At 40.6% G+C, this 25364-nt stretch overlaps 1 protein-coding gene across 6 annotated transcripts in view; it reads left to right on the top strand.

Annotated features, from left to right (window-relative positions):
- Nucleotides 1-25364, top strand: part of SH3KBP1 (SH3 domain containing kinase binding protein 1) — a 335566-nt gene that overhangs the window by 212999 nt on the left and 97203 nt on the right. For all 6 annotated transcript variants that reach the window (XM_070291401.1, XM_070291398.1, XM_070291396.1 and 3 more), the window contains one exon: nt 23119-23194. In XM_070291401.1, the coding sequence (XP_070147502.1) occupies nt 23119-23194 (76 nt within the window). The remainder of the gene's footprint in view (nt 1-23118; nt 23195-25364) is intronic.

Below are 25364 nucleotides of genomic sequence, written 5' to 3'. Positions count from 1 at the left end.
AGTATATTGACTCTTCCAACCCAGGAACATGGAATATCTCTCCATCTGTTTATGTTTGATTTTTTTTTTATCAGTGTCTTATAGATTTCGGTATACAGCTCTTTTGTCTCCTCGTGAGTGTTAGTTGCTCAGTCCTGTCTGACTCTTTGTGACTCCATGGACTGTGGCCTGCCAGGCTCCTCTGTTCATGGGATTCTCCAGGCAAGAATACTGGAGTGGGCAACCATTCCCTTCTGTGGGGGATCTTCCTGACCCAGGGATTGAACCTGGGACTGTTGTATTTTAGGTGGTTTCCTTACCATCTGAACCACCAGGGTGGCTTAGGTAGATTTATTCCTAGGTATTTTATTCTTTATGTTGCAGTAACAAATGGGATTAATTCCTTAATTTCTCTTTCTTATTTTTCATGGCTATACATTCCTATATATTCCTAGTGTATAGGAACGCAAGTGATTTCTGTATGTTAATTTTGTATCATGCAACTTCACTAAATTCACTGATCAGTGCTAGTAATTGTCTGATAGTATCTTTAGGGTTTTCTATGTATAATATCATGTTATCTGCAAAGAGTGAGAGTTTTACTTCTTGTTTTCAAATCTGAATTCATTTTATTTCTTTTTCTTTTCCAATTGCCAGGCTAGGACTTCCAAAACTATGTCGAATAATAGTGGCAAGAGTGGGTACCTTTGTCTTATTCCTGATCTTAGAGGAAATGCATTTAGTTTTTCACCACTGAGAATAGTGTTTGCTGTGGGTGTATCATATATGGCATTTATTAGGTTGAAGTAGGTTCCTTCTATGTCCATTTTAAAGAGTTTTTAAATCATAAATGGGGTGCTGAATTTTGTCAAAGCTTTTTCTGCATCTGAGATTATTGTATGGTTTTTATCTTTCAATTTGTTAATATGGTGTATCACATTGATTGATTTGCATATAGAGAGGAATCCTGCATCACCAGGATAAACCCAATTTGATCACTGTGTATGATATTTTTAATGTGTTTTTGGATTCTGTTACTAGAATTTTGTTGAGTATTTTTGCATCTATGTTCATCAGTGATATCAGCCTGTAGTTTTCTTTTTGTGTGATGTCCTTATCTGATTTTGGTATCAGGGTAATGGTGGCCTCATAGAATTGAGTTTAAAAATGTTCCTTCCTCTGCAGTGTTTTGGAAGAGTTTGAGAAGGATAGGCATTAGCTCGTCTCTAAACATTTGATAGATTTCACCTGTGAAGCCATCTGGTCCTGGGTGTTTGTGTTTTGGGAGATTTTTGATCAGTTTCAGTGCTTCTCATTGGCTTGTTCATATTTTCTGCTTCTTCCTGGTTCAGTCTTAGAAGGTTGAACTTTTCTAAGAATCTGTCCATTTCTTCCAGGTTGTCCATTTTGTTGGCATATGCAGTTGCTCGTAATAATCTCATATGATCCTTTATATTTCTATGTTGTTTGTTGTAACCTCTCCTTTTTCATTTATAATTTTGTTGATTTGATTCCTCTCCTTTTTTTTCTTGATGAATCTGGCTAACAGTTTGTCAATTTTATCTTCTCAAAGAACCAACTTTTAGTTTTATTAATCTTTATTATTGTTTCCTGCATTTCTTTTTCATTTATTTCTGCTCTGATCTTTACAATTTCTTTCCTTCTACTAACTTTGGGGGGTTTTGTTCTTTTTCCATTTGTTTTAGGTGTAAAGTTAGATTGTCTATTCAGTGTTTTTCTTGTTTCTTGAGGTAAGATTGTATTGCTATAAACTTCCCTCCTAAAACTGCTTTTGCTATATCCCATAAGCTTTGAGTCACTGTGTTTTCATTGTCATTTGTTTCTAGGAATTTTTTGATTTCCCTTTTTATTTCTTCAGTAACCTATTGGTTATTTAGAAATGTATTGTTTAATCTCTATATGTTTGTGTTTTTTTTTTTTTTACAGTTTTTTTTCTTGTAGTTGATATCTAGTCTCATGGCATTGTGGTCAGAAAAGATGCTTGATGTGATTTCAATTTTCTTATATTTACTGAGGCTTGATTTGTGACACAATGGCAGATGTGGTCTATCTTGGAGAATGTTCCAGGTACACTAGAGAAGAAAGTGTATTTTTTTGCATTTCGATGGAAAGTCCTGAAGGTGTCGATTAGGTTTATCTGGTCTAATGTGTCATTTAAGGCTTCTGTTTCCTTATCAATTTTGTTTTTTGATGATCTGTCCATTGGTGTTAGTGGGATGTTTACGTCCCCTACTATTACTGTGTTACTGTGAATTCCCCCTTTTATGTCTGTTAGTGTTGGCGTTATGTATTGAGGTGCTCTTACGTTGGATGCATAGATATTTAAGATTGTTATATTTTCTTCTTGGATTGATCCCTTGAATATTATGTAGTGTCCTTCCTTATCTCATGCAATATTCTTTATCTTAAGGTCTATTTTGTCTGATATAAGAATTGCTACTTTGGCTTACTTTTGATTTCCATTTGCATGGAATATCTTTTTCCATCCTCTCACCTTCATTCCATATGTGTCTCTGGGTCTGAAGTGAGTTCTCTTATAGACAGCATATATATAGGTCTTATTTTTGTATCCATTCAGCCAGTCTGTGTCTTTTGGTTGGACCATTTAATCAATTTACATTTAAAGTAATTATTGATATATGTGTTCCTATTAGCATTTTCTTAATTGTTTTGGGTTTGTTTTTTTAGGTCTTTTCCTTCTCTTGTGTTTCCTGCCTATAGAAATCCCTTCAACACTTGCTGTATAGCTGGTTTGCTGGTGCTAAATTCTCTTAACTTTTACTTGTCTGTAAAGCTTTTGATTCCTCCGTCAGTTCTGAATGAGATTCTTTCTGGGTAGAGTAATCTTGGTTGTAGATTTTTCCCTTTCAGGACTTTAAATATGTCCTGCCATTCCCTTCTGGCCTGCAGCGTTTCTGCTGAAAGATCAACTGTTAATCATATGGGCTTTCTCCTCTGTGTTACTTGTTGCTTTTCCCTTGCTGCTTTTAATATTCTTTCTTTGTGTTTAATCTTTGTTCATTTGATTAGTATGTGTCTTGGCATGTTTTTCTTTGGCTTTATCCTGTATTTGACTCTCTGTGCTTCTTGGACTTGATTGACTATTTCTTTTCCCAGGTTAGGGAAGTTTTCAACTATGATCTCTTCAAAAATGTTCTTATACGCTTGCTTTTTCTGTTCTTCTTCTGGGACCCGTATAATTTGAATGTTGGTGTGTTTAATTTCCAAGAGTTCTCTGAGACTATCCTGATTTCTTTTCATTCTTTTTCCTTTATTCTTCTCTTCAGCAGTTATTTTCACCAATCTTATTTTCCGGATCATGTATCCATTCTTCTGTCTCAGTTACTTTGCTATTGATTCCTTCCTGAGTGTTTTTAGTATCAGTAATCGTGTTGTTTGTCTCCGTTTGTTTATTCTTTATTTCTTCTAGGTCTTGTTAAAGGTGTTAATTGATTCTTGCATTTTCTCCATTATATTTTTGAGGTTTTGAATCATCTTTACTATCATTACTCTGAATTGTTTTTCAGGTAATTTGCCTGTTTTCTCTTCATTTATTGGGTTTTGTGAGTTTTTACCTTGTTCCTTCATTTGCACAAAATTTCTCTGTCTTTTCATTTTTTTCTAACTTACTGTGTTTGAGGTCTCCTTTTCCCAGGCTTTAGGGTCATATTACGTCTTCCTTTTGATTTTTGCCCTTCGTGGGTGAGGTTGATCCAATGATTTGTGTCGGTTTCATGTTGGGAGGGACTTGTGCCTGCATTCTCGTAGGAGGAGGCAAGTTTTTTTCCCCTCTCTGGTGGGCAGTACTGTATGAGGCACTATGTTTTGAGGTGTCTGTGGGAAGCCTATCTGCTGATGATTGGGTTTGTGTTTTTATCTTGCTTGTTGTTTGGTTGAGGCATCCTGCACTGGGTGCTGCCAGCAGTTGGGTGATGCCTGGTCTTGGATACAGGTGGAGGCCTTAGTGGGAGTTCTCACTAATTAATACAACCTAGAAAAAGATCTATTTCTGCTTTATTGACTATGCCAAAGCCTTTGACTGTGTGGATCACAATAAACTGTGGAAAATTCCAAAAGAGATGGGAATACCAGACCACCTGACCTGCCTCTTGAGAAACCTATATACAGGTCAGGAAGCAACAGTTAGAACTGGACATGGAACAACAGACTGGTTCCAAATAGGAAAAGGAGTACGTCAAGGCTGTATATTGTCCCCCTGCTTATTTAACTTCTATGCAGAGTACATCATGAGAAACACTGGGCTGGAAGAAGCACAAGCTGGAATCAAGATTGCTGGGAGAAATATCAATAACCTCAGATATGCAGATGACACCACCCTTATGGCAGAAAGTGAAGAGGAACTAAAAAGCCTCTTGATGAAAGTGAAAGAGGAGAGTGAAAAAGTTGGCTTAAAGCTCAACATTCAGAAAACGAAGATCATGGCATCTGGTCCCATCACTGCATGGCAAAGAGATGGAGAAACAGTGGAAACAGTGTCAGACTTTATTTTTTGGGGCTTCAGAATCACTGCAGATGGTGACTGCAGCCACAAAATTAAAAGACGCTTACTCCTTGGAAGGAAAGTTATGACCAACCTAGATAGCATATTCAAAAGCAGAGACATTACTTTGCCAACAAAGGTCCATCTAGTCAAGGCTGTGGTTTTTCCAGTGGTCATGTATGGATGTGAGAGGCGGACTGTGAAGAAAGCTGAGGGCCAAAGAATTGATGCTTTTGAACTGTGGTGTTGGAGAAGACCCTTGAGAGTCCCTTGGACTTCAAGGAGATCCAACCAGTTCATTCTAAAGGAGATCAGTCCTGGGATTTCTTTGGAAGGACTGATGCTAAAGCTGACGCTCCAGTACTTTGGCCACCTCATGCGAAGAGTTGACTTATTGGAAAAGACTCTGATGCTGGGAGGGATTGAGGGCAGGAGGAGAAGGGGACGACAGAGGATGAAATGGCTGGATGGCATCACCGACTTGATGGACATGAGTTTGGGTGAACTCCAGGAGTTGGTGATTGACAGGGAGGCCTGGCGTGCTGCAGTTCATGGGGTCACAAAGAGTCGGACATGACTGAGCGACTGAACTGAACTGAACTGACTGAGGATCAGAAGTTCTCTGAAAGTCTAGTGTCCTGGACTCGGTGCTCCCGTCCCAGTGGCTCAGGCCTGATCTCTGACCAGGGAACCGAGATTCCACAACCTGTTTGTTATGGCATTAAAGGGATTAAAGCAAACATACAAAAATAAAAAAAAGAAACTATCATCAAAAAACAAACTCCAGACAAATGGTAAATACAAAATCAGACAAGTAATACCAAAATCAAAGGAACATATACACACACACAAGAAAAACCAAAACAGTACAAAGAAAAAAGAGAGTACAAGAGTGACATGGTGAGTGAAGGAAACCAAAAATGATGTTGACCAATTATAAACAAAACTAACTAAAACTCAAACTGGGATACAATACCAAAGCAGAGTGCCAACTGGGGGAATAAAGGAAACAAAACAAAACAAAGTAACAAACATGGTTAAATAAAGAAAGAAAAGGAAAAAAATAGAAAAACAAATTTAAGTAGGAGTATATTAAAAAGGTTTGTATATATTAAAGAATAACTACAGCAGGGAAAGGACAGTAAGAAAAATAATTTTAAAAAGAAAAAACCCCATAGAACTATGGAAAGCTAATGTAGAAGTAGATAAGAGAGGTATATAAAGGGAATAAAAAGTATGAGTTTTTAAAAAGTTCTCAAAAGGTTAGATAGAGTTAATAATAATAGTAATAAAATAACAGTGACAGAGAAAAAAGAAAAACAGAACAAGTCAAAATATCAGAAGAATAATAAATGTCTTTCTTGGATCTCAGCTGCCAGCCTCCTTTCCCTCTCTGTGAGTCATAGTCCGCCTCTGCCTCCCTAGAAGGCTGGTCTCTGGACCTGCTGTCAGGACAACTAGACTCTAATCTGGCCCTATTCGCTGCATGTTCTTGCCTCCAGTGTCCCCAGCTGCCAGAGCGAGAAGGCATTTTCTTTTGTGGAAACTTTCATTGTCCTTTTGTATATTCCATGGACACAGAGTCTGCCTAGTTGATCATGTGGATTTAATCTGCATCTTGTCCAGCTGGTGGAAAAGGTTTTGATCCTCCTTCTTTGCCACACTGCCCCTGGAGTTCAATTGTGTTTTTATCTCCACTTCTGCATGTGGGTCATCCACAGGAGTTTGCTCCTGAGGCTGCCCTCGAGGACTTGGGTCTGCCCTAGTGAGGACCAGGTGTGGAGGTATTGCAGCTGCTTAGATCACAGGGGCCCTGGCAGCACCAGGTACTCAGTGGAGCTGGTGACCATGGGCACAGGAGATATGGCACTGTTAAAGTTTTTTCTACCCTCTGGCAGCTCTGTCCTAGTGAGGATCAAGCATGGAGGTAGCATAGCTGCTTGGATGGCAGGGACCCTGGCAGCGCCAAGTGTGCAGGGATGCCAGTGGCTTCAGGTACAGGAGTTCTGGCACTATTAGAGTCGTTATCTAGCTTCTGGCAGCTGGCCTTCCAAAGGCCTCCCTGCCTGGCTGTTCCTTCTCTGTTGCTTGCAGCCAGTCAGTCAGTTCAGTGACTCAGTCATGTCTGACTCTGTGATCCCATGAACCGCAGCACACCAGGCTTCCCTGTTCATCACCAGCTCTTGGAGCTTGCTCAAACTCATGTCCATTGAGTCGGTGATGCTGTCCAACCACCTCATCCTCTGTCATCCCTTCTCCTCCCGCCTTCACTCTTTCCCAGCCTCAGGGTCTTTTCTAAGGAGTCAGTTCTTCGCATCAGGTGGCCAAAGTACAGGAATTTGAGCTTCAGCATCAGTCCTTCCAGTGAATACCCAGGACTGATCTCCTATAAGGATGGACTGATTGGATCTCCTTGCAGTCTGACTCTCAAGAGTCTTCTCCAACACTGCAGTTCAAAAGCATCAATTCTTCGGTGCTCAGCTTTCTTTATAGTCCAACTCTCACATCCATACATGACTACAAGAAAAACCACAGCTTTGACTAGATGGACCTTTGTTGGCAAAGTAATGTCTCTGCTTTTGAATATGCTATCTAGGTTGGTCATAACTTTCCTTCCAAGGAGTAAGCGTCTTTTAATTTCATGGCTGCAATCACCATCTGCAGTGATTTTGGAGCCCAGAAAAATAAAGTCTGACACTGTTTCCACTGTTTCCCTATCTCTTTGCCATGAAGTGATGGGACCAGATGCCATGATCTTCGTTTTCTGAATGTTGAGCTTTAAGCCAACTTTTTCACTCTCATCTTTCACTTTCAAGAGGCTCTTTAGTTTGCTTTCTGCCATAAGGGTGGTGTCATTTGCATATCTGAAGTTATTGATATTTCTACCAGCAGTCTTGATTCCAGCTGTGCTTCATTCAACCTGGCATATCACATCATGTACTCTGCATATAAGTTAAATAAGCAGGGTGACAATATAAAACCTTGACGTACTCCTTTCCAAATTTGGAACCAGTGTCTTTTTCCATGTCCAGTTCTAACTGTTGCTTCTTGACCTGCATACAGATTTCTCAGGGAGCAGGTCAGGTGGACTGGTATTCCCATCTCTTGAAGAATTTCCTGCAGTTTGCTGTGATCCACACAGTCAAAGGCTTTGACGTAGTCAAGCAGAAATAGATGTTTTTCTGGAACTCTTGCTTTTTCGATGATCCAGCGAATGTTGACATTTTGATCTCTGGTTCCTCTGTCTTTTTTAAATCCAGCTTGAACATCTGGAAGTTCACTGTTCATGTACTGTTGAGGCCTGGCTTGGAGGATTTTGAGCATTACTTTACTAGTGTGTGAGATGAGTGCAAATGTGCAATAGTTTGAACATCCTTTGGCATTACCTTTCTTTGGGATTGGAATGAAAGCTGACCTCTTCCAGTCCTATGGCCACTGCTGAGTTTTCCAAACTTGCTGGTGTATTGAGTGCAACACTTTCACAGCATCATCTTTTAGGATTTGAAATAGCTCAACTGGAATTCCATCACCTCTACTAGCTTTGTTCGTAGACTTAAGAGAACTGTTTTTCCTCCTTACACGTGCTGTGACACTACAGTTTGAATGAATGAATGAATAAAAATGGCAGCCAAGTGTAGAGTGAATTGAACTTTTGCTCTAAGAGACCAGAAATTTTTCTACACAAAGGTTTCTCTTAAAACTATATTTATTCCATCTGTCCACACCCCAAACATGAATCTCATTTTTAAAAAAGTCAGGCTTGGTTTTTGAAAGGTAGCAAAATCAAAGTATGTTAACATTTAGTGGAGACAGTTGGCAAATAGTTGAGAAAAGAAGACAGCTGTGAAATCTGTGACTTTAAGGGTTTGATATACTTAAGTCTGTAGTTCTAAGAACAGGGGGAAAACAACCAAACCTCAAAATCTGGGGAACCAGAGTTCCATCACATTTTGTTTTTCTACCATTTGAGAAACTATTTTAAATAATTACTTTGGTTTGTGTTTAAAATGAGTTTTTGCTTATGAAGAACTGATAGAAAACTGAGAACAATTAAGCTGTGGACCCTGTGCAAATAGGTCACACCCCTTAAACCAGTGCTTCTTCAAATACAGGGAAGTGAGAACTTGATAAGGAATCATACGTTAAAAGCAGTTACACAGTTAATTCAACTCTTTTCAGTCCCTTTCCCGTGTATAAATAGGAATTCATAGGTTTAATTAGAGGAGCAAGAAATATATTTTTTACTTTGAAAACATTTGATAAAATGACTTGATGCTTTTTGTGAAACAGCATTAATTGAAAATGACTTTATATCATCCACTTAGTCGCTGAGGATGTGAACTGATGGATAACTATAAGTGAAGTGTGATGATAAATGGCCGGGGATGCTCTGTATGGGTGGTATCTTGTGAGTTACCATCATGACTCATTTTACATCTGTTCTTAGCATCCTTACTAATGACTTGGAAAAGGAAACATAATGACACACTAATGGAAGCTGCATGTGATTTCTAGTTAGGATGTGTTTGCAAATCAAGTCAGACCTTAAGAAAGGCATCAATAATGTGAAAGGTAGGCCATTCTTTCTACCTATGTTAGTGTGTGCTATTTTCTGAAAACTTTTACTCTAAAAGTAATCACTGGTTTGTAGAAACACTGGATAGTATAAAAATATATAGCCAATGGGAATTTCCCGTATGACTCAGGGATCTCAAACCAGGGCTCTGTAACAACCTAGAGGAGTGGGATGAGGAGGAAGGTGGGAGGGAGGTCTAGAGGGAGAGGAGACATGTATACTGGTTCATGTTGATATGTGTCAGAAACCAACACAATTCTATAAAGCAATTATCCTTCAATTGAAAAAATAATTGTAAAAATATAAAAGTAAAAAGCATTATAATTTAATCACCCTGGGGTCCACACTGTTGACATTATTTTGTATTTGCTTTCACTCCTTTTGCCATGCATTTTTAACTGGTTGAGATCATACCACATGCATAATTTTTTTCACACACATAATTGTGTATCTTTTCCACTCAGTATTATATATGATTTCCCATGTCATTGCAAACTTTCAGTAGACATCTCTCTGGAAGGCCGTGGAATGTTCAGCTTTGAGGCTATAGTTACTAGAAGATCTGGGAGATCTGGAATTGGATGGTTGCATTGATCCTTGTCAATATTGTGTTTAAATCTCCCATATTATAGCTAAAAACACAACACTGTCTTGAAAACAGAGATAAAAATAACAGGAAAGCCGCTTTGCCTTGTGGGATGGGCTGTGTAGCAGTAGGCATTCCACAGAGGTTTGCTGAATTTAATGTACTACCTATAGGATCCAAACTGAATACCATTTGTCCCTTCCTTCCTGGTATTGAAAGAAGCCTTTAAGAGCAGCATTTGGCAGTAAAGCCTGGCCCCTTCCAGGAAGAGGCCTGTGAATCCATCTTTTCAGGTCGAAGTATCTGTCAGCAATATCCACTAGCATATTTGGAAATCTCTACCACATGAGTTTATGGTCTCATTCAGCCACTGTTTCTTCACTGCCTTGGGAGGAGTATCAGTTTGGCCTGGCAATTTCAGATTTCTTCATCCATTATTGAATGGTTGCCAAGCTTTGTGAAAGATGGCTTGGGGTGATTTTCAGTGGTGGTGTGTTTACTCCTGAGTATCAAAATGCTCAATAAAAGGCTTTCTGTTCTCTGACAACAGGCCGTTTTCCCCAGACACATGCCTTGTTGTTTTTCCATCGTTAACAGTAGATAACAGTTGGGAGCAGCCAGAAGCAGTTGGCATGGGCTCGAACTTGAGGGGCTTCTGGCCACTCACTGTTGGGCACCACCTTACCGAAGCCTTACTGACCTGAATGCTCTGTGGTTTGTCGGCTCTGGTCCTTGTGGCTTCTCCTGTTTGTTCTGTCTGCCTTTCCTTATAGGCAGTGACTGTATGGTGATGGCTGTTGCCTTTCTTCCTTGATCTGTTCTCAGAATGATCGCTTTCCTCTGAACCTGTCTCTGCTGTGTGACTATCTTCTATAAGCTGTTCATGCTCTCCAGTCCTCAAGCAGAGGAGTGGGACAGTTAACCTGCTGTTTTTCAAAGCTGTTGTAATTGAAACAGTCTTCCTTTGTAACTAGATTCATGAAGAGGCATTATGATGATTGATTTTTTTATTTGGTAAAATTCAATAACAGTAATAATGGTTATATACTTTACATACATTTTTCCATTTAGTCTTCCTAGAAAATCTATAAGATACCTATTATCTCCATTTCAGACAAAGCAACTGAGGTTAAGTAAGTTGCCCAGGATCACATAGTTGGTAAGTCTGATCTTAGAGGGGATTCCTATTAATACTGATTCGCTCTTAACCACCAGATGCTGTCATGAAAGGGAAAACAGGTTGATTTGTTCCATTCTTACATCCCTTGCACCTAGAAAGTGCATCTTACACAGGACTTCCCCATAAATCTAAATTTTTTTATTGTTAATATTTTAAAAAAAATTTTGGCCATGCTGCCCAGCATGTGGAATCTTAGTTCCCTGACCATGGATTGAATGTACACTCCCTGAATTAGAAGCATGGAGTCTTAACCACTGGATTGCCAGAGAAGCCCCAAAACCTAAATGTTTTGGATGGATGTTGAATTTATTGTTGACTGAAGTAAATCATGAATATTTCGTACCTTCAGTGTGCAAGACACATCACAGAATACAAAGATTACCACAATACGCCCTTGCCTTCCTATCTTGCTTATAGTCTCAGTCTGTTAAACAGATACATACATCAGTGGCCATAATTACAAGGCAGAGAGTAGTGAATGCTGTTCTAGAGATTCAAAGCAAGTTCAGTAGGAACAGGAAGAAGTGAGAGAGGATTCCAACAGTTGGCATCTAGGATATTTTTATGGAAGGCACGGAATTTGGATTCACCCCTCATTGTTAAATGTCTTAATAACTAGTCATTAAACTGCTCTGAGTTTAATTGGATCTCTTTTTGAGGCCCTTCATTCTTGGAGCACCTTGGGATCACCTTTCTAAGAATTCAGCTCTACATCTAGAAGACGTAAGCAATGTGGACCTGGCCTCTGGATGTGCTTAAAAGTCCCAGTTTTGCATAAGTATGTGCTGTGAACTCGTTCTTTCTAATAAAATATAAAGGTAGTGTCATTGAATCTTTAAGCTTTGATGCCGTTTTCTCTTCTGTTCTTCTGTAAAATCGGGGAGCCTAGTTGATTCCACAAAGGAGTAAGTGTTATTCTCTGGGAATCTGTGGAGCAGCTGATGAACATAAAGAATGAGTCCTACAGGATTTAAGCCAGAGCTAGTAATATTTACATTAGCCAGATTTAGAGATTGTCTTTATGGAGACAGTCGGTTATCTTTCAGAGAAGTGGAAAGAGTCTTTACTGGAAGACTGAGGTGAGTTTCTGGATAAAGATGGGTTTGTTCTGTAACTCACCTCACTACATGCTGTCTGCACCCCTAATGATTTTGTGATTGAATATTAAATAGCAGGATATCAGAGCCTCATGAGCAATTTTTTTTTCTTTTTTTTTTTTGCCATTCTAGTCAGTATTCCTACATAGAGAGAGGCTGGTAGGGAAAGAGCAGTATACCCTAGCCTTTTTAAAAATTGTGATAAAATATACATGACATAAAACTTACCATTTTAACCATTGTTAAGCGTACAGTTCAGTGACATTAAGTACATTCACATTTTTACACAGCTATCACCATCATCTGTCTGTCTCCAGACCTCCTTTCACCTTGCGAAACCAAAACTCTGTACCCAACAAGCCTCCATTCTTCCTGCCCCAGCCCCTGGTGGTCACCATGCTGCTTTTGTGTCTCTGTGATTTCTACTATTTTAGCTGTCTCATATGAGAGGAATCGTCTAGTATGTATCCTTTTGTGATTGGCTTCTTTCACTTAATGTAATGTCTTCAAAGTTCATCCACGCTGTACCATATGTCAGAATTTCCCTTTTTTTTTTTTAAGGCTGGATAATCTTTCATTGTATGCCCTAGCTTTGTAAGTAGCAGTTTTACTTGAAAACCAAGCAGCAAAACATTGCTCCAAGTATTACCTCTTTTCTTTCTTTTCTTTGATGGGGTGGGGGTGGGGATTTTGAAATGTTTATTTTAGAAATATATAAAACTAAAATGAGTACTCCAACAGCTTACAGAGAAGAAACAAGAAGCTACATGTTTATAGATTCACATTTGTGTGAATATTCTTGCCGTGATTTTAAGACCCAGAATACCTAGAATAGAGGACATTACATTTTGATTCGAAAAATACACAATTAAAAAATTTTGCGTGTACAAAATATGACTAATATCACTTTTAGAACAGAAGCAAGCTGCTTCTAGCATGTCAGAGTTATAAGGAAACCAGCAATGCTCATACTGATTGGTTATTAGATCTTTATGCCAGCAATATAAATACATTGCAGAAGCTTCCAAATGTTGTTAAGGAACTGTCTGAGAAATTAAAAGCATGTCCTGAAATATATAGTGAGACCTTATTGGTGACACTGAAAATCAGGTATCAGTCAGTCACAGTTTTCATGATGATGCCCCAAAATATAGGTCAGCTTTCTAAACCAGCTCAGCCTGCTTTGTCATTTATTATGGACTTCATAGCTTATTAACAAGCTTAGCGTAGCTTATTAACTTATTCTGACTGAAACTGTTTCATTTCCTTTCCTTCCTCTGAAGGACAGAAAAGCTTGTCTGGAAATTTCTTTTGGAGGAAAGAAATTTCCCATTTTTGTCTCTATCTTAAGGCATTTTTGGAGACATACTTGACTAAACTGTTTACTTGAAATTTGTTAGATTAGAAAGATGCTTTTTCATATGTGTCAAGAGCTTATGTATTTTTATGTTTTTTTTTAATCTTTTCAAATGGTAAGTGGATTGATGTTTTAACAGTAAGCTAACTGTTCAAAACTATCACAGGCCTACTATTTTTTTACTGATGTCACCACACCAGCATCAGAGACTTGAGAAACACATCCACTGTGGTTCTTCTTATTGGGATAGATTTTCCACCATGCTCCTCTAAGCCTCTGCTTCCAGCTTTTTTGCCTCTCTAGTGAGGGTCTGAATTTAACGTTCTTCGTACACCATTGGCACTCAACACCTCTGTCGAATACATATGTTGACTTAAGAACATAACAGAGTTTGGGTGTTTTCCCATCTGTATACACACCAATTCAGCCACTGATTTATCCCCATCATGACCGTGGAGTATGAACGTGTTGTCAGTCTGTGTGTTTCTCCAACCTTTCTTCTGCATCCTTAGTTTCACTGCCTCAGTTGGATCATTGTGTCAACCTCCTAAAGATCTCCTTGACTTTCATATGCTCTTTCTTCTTCATTCCTCCCAGTGCCACCAGATCACTGGTCTTAAAGTCACAAATGTGATCAGACCATACGTCTGCTTACTCCCAGTTGCCTTTAAGATAAAGCAGACTTTAAAAGTTAAAGTTGCCTTTAAGACTGTAACATTGGCCCCATTTATCTTGCTGACCTCCTGGTCCAGGCATCTCCCCCTCCCTTCACCCTACCTGCAGGATCCCCGCTTTGTCAGCCCCATTCTGTGCTGTGAAGCCCCCATTCCTTGCTTACTTTCTTGCCTTCACTCCTTCTCTTCTTTAGCCCTAATGCTTTTTCTACCATTTTCTACTGTGCAAATTCCTACTCATCTTTCAGAATTTAACTCCAGCATCACTGCTCTGAGACTTGTTTTCCCATGTAGAATTGTTAATGGCTCTTTTTTTCTCTTTTATATATACTTTTATTGTCAGTTTATCCCTTTGCACTGTGGTTCTTGGTTAATTAGTATGTCTCCACTGCTAAGCTTTGAACTCATTAAAGATCCAGGACTTGGCCTGTCTGATTTTTGTATACCCAGGTTCCAGCATGGATCGTGGCTTATGGTTGTGTTGTTGTGCTCTGTTGCCCAGTCCTGTCCAACTATTTGCAGCCCCATGGGCAGTAATCCACCAGGCTCCATTGTCCATGGAATTCTCCAGATGAGAATACTGGAGTGGTTTGCCATTTCCTCCTCCATGGGATCTTCCCAACCCAGAGATCAAACCCACGTCTCTTGTGTCTCCAGCATTGGCAAACAGGTTCTTTACCACTTCACTACCTGGTAAGCCCCTAATGCCCCTGTAATAGTGGTCAAAGTCAAATGTTCACTCATGATGGTATTTCTAGAAAAGAATGCTGAGTAAATGAACACGTGGGTGAGTGAAAGAAAGGAAGGGAGGGGTGAATGAAGGAAGAGTATTGAAACACTTTAAAGGTAGAAAGGAATACTGAATAATACTTTGCCCTCAAATATCTCATACACATAAAAATGTCATGATCACATGTCAGCTGCATGTCAGTAGAATACATTTAGCTAGTTGGACTTTAGTTGCACATTAGAGTTGAGATGGAATTCAGATATACTAGAGGAAAAGATTCTATCCCAGGTAAGGGGAATAGCCTAGACTATGTTGGGACCGAATAAGTCAAAATACTGTAGAGCTGGGAAGGATCTTGTATGCTCATTGAATTCATACAGCTGCTTTATTAGAAAATTAGGACTTGCTCCATGTATGTGTAGGCAGTTTCTTGTTAAAGCCCTGGATAAACATAACTGAAACTGGCCCTGTGATATTCCCTGCTGCCCTACCATCTTTCTACATCTTAAATTCTCTAAATGCATCTAAAAGGAAGGTATTATTAATCAAAAGATAAAACAAATCCTCTGGTAGAAGAAAGGCATGAAATTCCCTTTTATGTGTCCTAACAGCAGAAAAGAGTCTTTTGAAAGCATAATGGCAAACTGTTTTGCCAAAGTAGTATGTGAAATGGAAATTTACTTTGGCTTATTTATCCTCTTTGAATAAGATGTCCTACAACAAAATAGCATGCAGGCTCCTCTCTCGGGAAAAGTGGGGGTAAAATAGAAACAGCATTTTCATATGCTGTCAGACGTTTGGAGAGCTGCCTTCTACGCTTTTAATGTTGTCTGAATGTACATCCTCCACCTTATTGAGTACTTAAGTAGGTTTTGATTCATTCATTAGCACTGCATTTCTCCAGCACAAGTGGAAGCCTCTACTACACCTTCAGAAAGTTATTTTGCTTTGACAAAGAGAAAATCCAACCCATCCCATTAATGCATGTATTGGATGGTTCTTTCCAGTTTTTTTAGGGCATGGTCTCCTGAGGTATTCAAAAAGCAAACAAATGAACCAAATGATCAGATTCTGGCAGATGCATGATAAATTCTAGAATTTGGCTCATATTCTCAGGTACATTTTTCCTGCTGATGCACACATGTGTCTCAGAGAGAGAGTATGTGTGTTTAACATACAAATATAAAACAGACTTCATATAAGCACATTCAGTAAAAGGATAGATACTAATGTTTCTATTGGACAGGTTGACAGAGTAAACCCTGGAAGATCTAATGGAAGCATCTAAGATGGGATTAGGTGTCTTACAGTCAGAGAAAGTTTGCTCTTTGTCTAAGAGCACAAGAGAAAGATGCCAGCCATGGAGAGATCTAGCACATTGCAGTGATTAGAAGTAAACCCTCAACTTTCTTCAGGACTTTGGGAAATTACATGAATAACCATTGAGAAACAGTATATATTCTGAGTGTTTTTAAGTAGATATAGTAAGGAGTGATGGTGGAGAGTGATTAAAATATGAGTCTACAGGAGATCCAAAGAAGCAACTTGAATTGGGGAATAGGACCGTTGTCTAGAAAACTTTCAAAATAGTCCCTGTGACAGAAGCTAAGTCCATAGGCTGGGCTCAGAGAGGAAGGGATGAATCTGAAAGCAGGAACTGGGTGGTGGGTTTGATATAGAAAGGTACAGTAAGAGAGTCAAGAGTGGGTTCCAAGTTGTGAGTCTAGACAGAGAGGATGAGGCAAGAGAATTTGGGAAGCAGAGGTGATAATGCTCTCACCCAGCTCTTCCATAGCTTGCTCATTCTTGCGATGTGTCGACAGGTATCAAAGAAGTGGGGGTATGTTCAGATAAGTTTAGAAAACTCCGAAATAATGTTAAGGATAAAAGTAAACTGTAACTACAGGACTTCTTCGAGCCCAAGTATTCTGTGTTTCCCACATTTACCAGATTGTGACATTAGGTGTTGAGGTGGTTAGTTGGTGTGATGGTGGAACATCTTGGCAACATGTTTTGGAAAATTATTTCAGAACAAGAGAATGGGGTGTGTGTGTGTACACATACATGAGTGATAGAGACCCCTCCAAGTGAGAGTCCTTTGATCATAATAAATAGGAACTTGAGACAATGTGAGGGAGCAAGCTAGGAAGAGTATTTGGAAGTCACAGGCAGAGAGAGGACCACCAGAAACCTGGCTGACATTGGGTTCTTCTTTATGGCAACCAATAATTAATAGGAGATTGGAGTCATGTGCATGAGAACAAGGGAGTGAGACAGGAGCCATAGAGGGCCAAGAATACAATCTGCTGTTATCAGAAACCAGGCTAGAAGAGCTGATATGTGACAGTGACAAACACCAGGACTCCAAGAGGGGTCTGGATTGTCAAGGAGGACAGCTCCTTTCATGTAGCTCTTGTGATGTGGTAGGATGCTAATGGTAGGGCAAAGGGGGAGGAGATGTCATCCCCAAATTTCTGGCTCCATTCAGTGAACACTTCCTGGTTCTTTACTTTGTGAAGATAAGAGAATAATTAACATCTAGGTTTTGCTCTCAAGGAGGGCACTGTTTCTGAAAAGAAAGAAGGAGAAAAGCAGTTAAACTTCAAATACTTCTAAAGCAGCTGTGAATCTGACAAGGTCTTTAGCTCTGGTTGGGCTGGGAGGTTTCATGTAACTTGACTTATCACTAACTTTTCAAGACAGCCAGGGAAATACACATTATGTGAATAATTGTAAGTCTTAAGCCCAACATTATAATCAGAAGATTACTTTTTACATTTTATCTTCTCTTATAGCCAAGTTTGAAAGAGATTCACATGAAGCATGTCCCTTTGGAGATGTTAGAATTAACACAGCGGTATGTGAGGTATTTCGAAAGTAACCTCTGTCCCTAGGATGGAGGTCCAAATATATTTTTTCCTACTGCACTCTGCATTTGATTTTTAGAATTTTGAGTTGTATTTTATTCTGGCATATCTTCTGTTGAGATCAAGTCATTTAAGCTGAGCCAGTCAAAGGTGGGTGTATTGACAATTGTTAATGTAAATTTCCCAGCAAGTTAAAAAAAAAAAAATCTTCCATTAAAAGTGCACAGATGCTCCGCTGTGTGGACATTCTTTTGTACTAGCTCTCTTTTGGCTCAGACAGTAGCTTCTGCCCCGCTCCTGCCTCTCCTTGCTGAGCACTGAGAAGACTTCATCGTATCATCAGTTGTAGATGTTCATGAAAGGAGCCTGTAAGAATAAATAAAAAAGGTAACAGTGAGTTTACATAGCAGTTTGTATATCTCTTTGAGTTATGGTGGGAAAGGAAAGCTGAAAGGTTGTGGATATGGTCATATACAGACACTGTTTTGTCTCTCTTCTCATTGTGATCTCCCATGACCTGTATCTTGACCAGGACTTGGGATGACCATGCTGAATGGGTGGGCACCCCTCAACACACCACTCTGGAGAACCCAGGGAAGTGCTGATTCAGTGCTTGCAGGGACGTTCAGCATCCTCTTGCCTTTTCGTCTGCTTCACGGCTTCATGTGTTTTGGATGCTTAATAAATCTGTACTGAACATAAAGGGAAAGTGCTGTCAGATACTAGTGTAGTAAAATTTATGCCTTCAAAGATCCATCCTTGATCTTTTATCTCACCAGCTTTTTGAAACGTCATCCCTGTGTTTGGCTTTGTGTAAACACTTGAATGATGTCTCCATTTAGCTCCTCAAAAGATCACCCTTTCCTAGAATAGCCGCCAGAAAGTCTAGTCTCCCCACAGTGGGGCTTCACCAACTGCTAGGACGTGCAGAGCTCTCTCCCTCCTCCCCTTGCCCCGCCAACCTGGTTGCCTTTGTGATTTCAGTTTTCTGTGATCGTGCTGGAAAAGAGACTTCCAGAGGTGAAACTGAAACTTTCTTCTCCTTAGCATTGTCCTATAACTGGAAACTTTTTTGCACTCAAAGGAGCTTGCATCTGAATTAGAATAAAGTCAGAGGAGTGATTTTTGTGCTTGGTTTGAGCGGGATCCTGGTCTCAGGCTCCAGCAGTTGCAAAGAGAAACAGATATTATTAGTCATTAGGGAACCGGATTCCACTTGAGTCCAGTCCAGTGATTGAGTTTCCTACAAGCATTAGTTTCTTCATTTTGGCACAGAAAAGAAAAGAAAAGAACTTCGCTAACTGAAATCATATGTGAGTTATCTGTCCTGATGCTCTGTTACCAAAATCTTGCTGAGCTGAAAGTGTATATGATGCTCCTACTGTTCACAAAACTCCCCCAAAACTGTGGTTAATACTTTTGTTAAGAGAGCTCACATGTGAGGGACTTCTGATATTAACTATTCAAAGGACAGAATTTTTTGAATTACTTATTTTTAAAAATCAGGCTTTAATTGGAGTTTAGGGCGTGACAGGAGTGACAGAAGTTGACACCAACTTGGTGATGACTGTGTGTTGAAGGTAGTCACCATCTGTAGAGCTTCCCCCTCCATACACGTCAGCTCCAGACATACATCCACTCCCAGACCAGCAGTGGCCTCTGGGTTGGGGGCAGTCAGACCAGAGTCATGTTGATGTGGATCCTGGGAAGTCTTTAGCCGCAGCACAGAATAAAGGAGGGCACGTGGGCTGAGCTATGGAGCAGAGCATGGGAGTTCCTTCTTTGGAAAGTGAAAGTCACTCAATCGTGTCCGACTCTTTGCAACCCCATGGACTGTACAGTCCATGGAATTCTCTAGGCCAGAATACTGGAGTGGGTAGCCTTTCCCTTCTCCAGGGAATCTTCCCAACCCAGGGATCGAACCCAGGTCTCCTGCATTGCAGGCGGATTCTTTACCAGCTGAACCACAAGGGAAGCCCCCCTCCTTTGGAAAGCACTTGATAAAGTGGGCCCATTTGCAGATCTCTTAGAAGATGGAAGAGCTGCATCCTGAGCAGCATCAGCACAGCCCCGAAGTGTCGGGCCGGTACTTGCCCAGGATAAACCGTCTTCTTTGCGATACCCAGGAGGGCAGGAACTCTGAACTCGGCTGAGGAGGCCAAAACAAGAGATCCCAGATGCTCTTCCACATCCACTACCGCCTGCCAAGTAGATGAGAGATGTATGGATACGATTCCCCAGTTTTTCCGTCCACATAAGCCCACATGATGGCTGACCTTCAGTTATATAGGACCCTTGTGTGCACTGGAGCTGGGCGTTGCTCTCATAATGTGTGCCTTTTAAAATCTAGGGTTTCCATTCATGTTTAGTCCAGATGTTTTCAGAGGTAGGGGAAGCTAGAAGTCTGGTGAGAAAGAAGTATTTCACTACCTTTTGTCTTTCTTCTTGTATTTAGAAGAAGGGTAAGGGACAGAGGTTCTCAGATGGGGTATTTGGAAAAGGTGTAGGGTGTTTGGGGTGGACACAGTGATGAAGGAGCACTCTAGGCTATTATTGGGCAGGAGCGAGGGTTGCTAACTCCCCTTGAGAGTCTTGTGAGAGTCTTGTCCAGTGAAGAAACCTCCCACCCAAATGCCACTGAAGAGCAGCAGGGCTTGGCCTTCTCTGAAGGTTGGTGCAGTCATGGGGATCTACACACCTGGCCTTCAAGGCAGTCTGAGCCCAGGGAGGCTAGATACAGTCTTCCGTTTTTGGTTCAAAGCCATCTTACTATCCATTCATTCATCTGCTATCCGTTCATTCAACCTTTCAGTCCTCCTTTGGTGAAGGGTCTCGTGGCCACCTATGCTCCCCTGGCCCCCACCCTCAGTGATATTGTCACCTTGTCTGCTCTGTTAAACTTCATGTCTTCTCTGAAGTGACTCATTTAGTAGTAATAACAAGTTCTTATGCCAGTAAGACTGGAGAAGAGGAAGGCATTTGGTGGAAGGAGGTAGAGAAGAAGAGCAAGAAAGATGTCTTATAATTTGTCTAGGTTTGAGACTAAACACCCAAGCTGTTAATCCCAGGAACAGGTAATTGGTTAGTGCTAATAGAATCCTTTTACATCGAGGTTGGTGGTTGTTACACTTGAATGTACATCATGATGCCCTGGAGGGTGTGTTCAGACAGAGACTTCCGGGCACCATCCCCCAGCTTTATGATTGAGAAAGGCTGGGCGAGGCCTGGGAATTGGCCTTCCTGACACAGTTCACAGATGAGGCTGGTGCCACGGGTCTGGGAGGCAAACTTCTCTAGGTCTGGGTCCTAGAGAAAAGAGAGGTTCCTGGAAGACCAGGCTGATTGGGGAGGAGCTGGCATTCCTCTTGACCTTTAGTCAGGGCCCATATGAGGAAGAAGAAAGAACTTAAGATATAGCACCCCCCAGAAGATGACAGCCACATCGGCTTCACCACCACCCCAATTCTGGGATCCATGCAGAGGCCAGTGTGCTGTATTTTCTGAAATACAAAGAAAAAAATAGAGTAATCTTTGCTTTCTTATGTCTTTCTGTTCAGAAGTAGGTGTATTTAACTGGTGGCCTTTCTTGATGTCTCTTAACTTGGTAAACTGGGATATCACTGGTAAACCAAGACATTAGAGCTGGAGGGCAACAATTCTTTTCATTACCAAATAAGGGGGAGTCATAAAAATACACAACCTGTGAAGGCTTCTCTAAAGGAAGGCACCTGGCTTAAGGTCCAAACCATTGGATGTCTGATTTTTTCAGGAGTGGAAGCCAAGTCAGGATTGGACATTGTGTTTACTGCTCTGTTTTCCTAATTTTCTCTCTCTACTGTCAGCAGTAACTCAAGGATTCATTGTTTTTGTTTTCTTCTTCCTAATTTGTTGACAATAGTGTTGATTTATTCTGGTCCCCAAAAGGGAAAACCAGAGAAAGGGAGAGAGATTCTGTTGGAAGTGTGAGCAGGAATGCGGCTAACACTCTGAGAGCCTCTATTTTTATTGTCACTTCCTGGCTTTTCAAGATAATTCTAAGGATAGTTTTTCATCAAATGTGACCTTATGGCCAAATAACAACCAGCTTTTTTCCTCCTTGACGTTTTGTCAGAATCACACCATGTTATTAGTTTGAGTACTTAGCGGTGGTTGAGGAGCGGCATAATATTTGGGGTTTCATTTTTTATCCGATATAGAAAGCCCTGTGGCACTAAATAAAAATGTCACCGTGTAAAATTTAAAGGCTTTCTGTCACAAATGTTTTTAAAAATTCATGAAGGGCTGAGGATTAGATTTATCTTACCCTCTTTCTGTGATATATTCCTATTTAATGTTAGTTTCAGCATTTGAAGCATGAGGAGCTTTTTCGAATGAAAAACTGTGGTGAACCAGTTGTATCTGAAGAAGCAGGCCACAGGGCGGTGTTTGAATCGTGCGGTTTACTCCCCTTCATGTGTTCAAGGGGCAGATATGCTTGGTTTTCCCAGTGGCTGAACTTCTCCCTGGGAAAAGCCCTCATTGCTGGAGAGGTTGCCGCATGTGGCTACTTGGCTCTGACAGCTGTTTCCCTGCGTCAGGGGCCATTTTCCTTGGGCGTTAATCCCCAGCACACATATATGACAGCGGAGGAGCAGAGAGGGGCCAGACCTCACCTTTGGGACTCTTGTTTTTCTTCTTTGTGGCTTTGAGTCACTGAGTTGCCTGTGTTTGGGGGACTATCTTTAGTCAGAGACGATATCCATTCTTCCCTGTGGAGGGTCCAGAAATAATGAATGACAATAGAATTAGCTATGAATGAAGAGATGAAACGAACTCAAACTCATGTATTTTTTTAAAAATTGCTAAGCAGGTGTCTTGGGTCTGCAGCATTGGCCTTACCCAAAACCCTGGAGGGTTTAAAAGCTGGTGAGGAGGAAGGGAGCTGTTGGCCCTGCTTGTTCCACCTTCAGGGCAGACAGACCTACCTTGGAGGACACAAGCATACTTCCTCTCACCACAGGTTGGCTTGTAGATGACTAGAAGGAGACGCAACAAGGCACGTTTGTTGTGGACTGTGGCTTCTGCCTGTCCTTCCACCTGTCCATCATCAGTCTGTTCTTCTGTCCCTCTATCCCTCCATTCCTCCCTTTTTTCTGTCCTTTTGTGCTCTCCCTCTTCCTGCTTTTCTTCCACGCTGCATGCGGACACTTTTAAGCACCTGCTCTGGGCCATAGATTGAGCCAACTTCTCATAAAATGAGGGGAAATGTAACCTGTTTTCTCTGCTGAAAGTAATCAACCTTTTAATAAGAGCCGAGGAAGAATGACAATAAGAGATATGGCTTGCCTACAAGGATAAACCTTTTTGAGCTGGTTTTCCCACTTACTTGTCCCTGTGGTTCAGACCTAATCGAAGACAGGCAGCCATTACCTAGAACAGTACCAAAACGTAAGTGTGTGGTTTGGGGGATGAGTTGTGAGATTTTCGTCATCATAATCTTGATGTTTTTATTCCTTTGTTTAATGCAGAGAATCATCTTGATAAGTAAAAATCATCTTTTTCCCCCCTCAGACTATTGGCAAGAAGTTACCTCCAACTGCAGCAACTCCAGACTCGTCAAAACCAGAAATGGACAGCCGGACAAAGGGTGAGTTTTCTTTGTTTATCTGTTTTATGTTTGAAAGCAGTGAATGGTTTTATGATCATTGAGCCACTTTTGAAAAATTCTTATATAATCTTAATAGCTTTTTTAATAGCACATTAGGAAAAAAAATGCACCCAGATAGGTTTCATTGTGTTCTACCAGTAGGGTGGGCACAAGTTCAATTCAGAACTCCTCAGTGGAAGAAGATACTTTCCTGCCATTTGTTTCTCACCTGCATGAAGAGCCAAGGGCTTATCCATGTATACTTGGATCCATCTGCATAGTTGAGGAGTCAGGAAGGTTTTAGAAAATGGCAATTCAAGCAGTGTCGAGATTCATAGGCCTTCAAGTCAGAGAGGCTTTATGTTTTAGCCTGACCACTCAACAGACACTCCCAAATCTTGACTCCTTCAGCACAGCTCTGCTTGTATTCCTGTAGTTAAAAGTATCTGTCTTCTGTCGAGCCAGATATGCTCTTCCTGTCATTTTTACCCATTGGTTCTAGTGTCTGGGTCTATATTGATTTTAGCCCACTTTTCTCCTAACAGCCTTTTAAGTATTTGAGGATAATTGCCCCACCCCAACCTTCCCAGTGGTCAGTGCTCTCCATCCTAGAGTTGTCAGAGAAAATACAGGAACGCCCAGTTATATTTGAATTTCAGATAAACAAGGAACAATTTTTTGTCTTTAGTATGTCCCATGCAATATTGGTTATTTATACGAAATTCAAATGTAACTGGGCATCCTGTGTTTGTATTTGCTGAGTCTGGCAGCCCTCCAATTCCTTTAGTCATTCTTCTAATAACTGGAATGTTCTGAACATGCTCTAGTCAGAAATAAATACTGCAGTTCCTTCTAGGGATTTCACTTATTTTTTTTTTCCAGCTTCAGATTTCCTTATGAGGATAATGTAGACAGACTACTAATCTAGTTTGGAAATCCAAAGGTTGAGAGAGGCTCTATCATACATATGTGATTATGATTAATATAAGAGCAAGCACAAATATATTCTTTTAGTTGCGGAAAATATACCAGGAACTCCTTTTTCAGTGCAAAACAGGTAGTTTTGAGAGCAAGTAAATGTTACTGCCTTAGACATAAAAAATGAATTTATGGGACTGCCAAGCCCCAAATGGTGTTTTAGATAAATACATTCATGGGTGTTATAGGTGCAGCTGTCTTAATGGTTCAGGTTCAGATGAGGTCGACATGCCTTCAAGGTGTTAATGATACAATCAGACTCTGTTTAAGAGGCAGGAAGCTCACTAGACTAACGCTCTAATCCAGCAGCTCCCCCAAATTGATTGTGCCCCAGAGAGCTGGGCCACACCTCCAGAATTTCTGAAGCAGCAGGTCTGGGGTGAGGACTGAAATTGTGCTTTTCCAACAAATTCCCGGGTGCTAGAATGCTAATGCTAAATCTCCATTTAAACACTAAAACCTTCAAGATTCTTGAAGAGCATCCTGAAACTTTTTCTTTACATGAATTCAAAGTTAAACTATTTCCATAATGTTTTCTGCTGTTGGACAGTAGCCCATCCTTCCTTCCATTCAACTGCTCATTCTGTAGTTCTGGCAATTGACAAGTTTATCAGTGATCCAGGTTATTAGGCAAGTTTGCTGGAATGGCTGGAGTGGAAGATGGGCAGGAAGAGGGGAAGACACATCAAGCTTCAAAGGTAATTGGAATGGGGTCCCTGGGACAGGCTGTCCTTGTGACAGGTGACAACCAGTGGCCTTCACCAACCTCAGTCATGTTTGCAGAAATAAGAATCTGAGAAACAGAGAATTTTTTTAATGGAAAAGCGTTTCAATAGAAGTGAAAGAAAAATGCCTTATAGATTGTTCCTCTCTCTGCAGAGTAAATAGAAGCTAGGGTGACTTGTGAGTTGGTTTGGGGGAGGCAGAGCTGGGGGAATCTGAGTGTCACTTGTAAGATTGTGACACAAAATAGGACAGTCTGCAGGACATGCTTAAGTGACTCATCCTCAGGCCTCAAGAACTCACACTAGAATAAGAGCATATCCTTGATTGATCTTTTTGTCCTCGGTAATGTCTGCAGGCAGGAGACTCAGGTCTGTTTTGGCAGGGTTAGGTGGTGGGTGTGGAAGGAGTTTTAGAGAAGTACTGACCAATAGGAATACTATGTGAGCCACATACAAGAGTTTACATT

The sequence above is a fragment of the Ovis canadensis genome, chromosome X (assembly GCF_042477335.2).
Source record: "Ovis canadensis isolate MfBH-ARS-UI-01 breed Bighorn chromosome X, ARS-UI_OviCan_v2, whole genome shotgun sequence".
Lineage (NCBI taxonomy): Eukaryota > Metazoa > Chordata > Mammalia > Artiodactyla > Bovidae > Ovis > Ovis canadensis.
The sequence above is the reverse complement of the archived record's forward strand: the minus strand, read 5'-3'. Positions and strand labels throughout refer to the sequence as shown.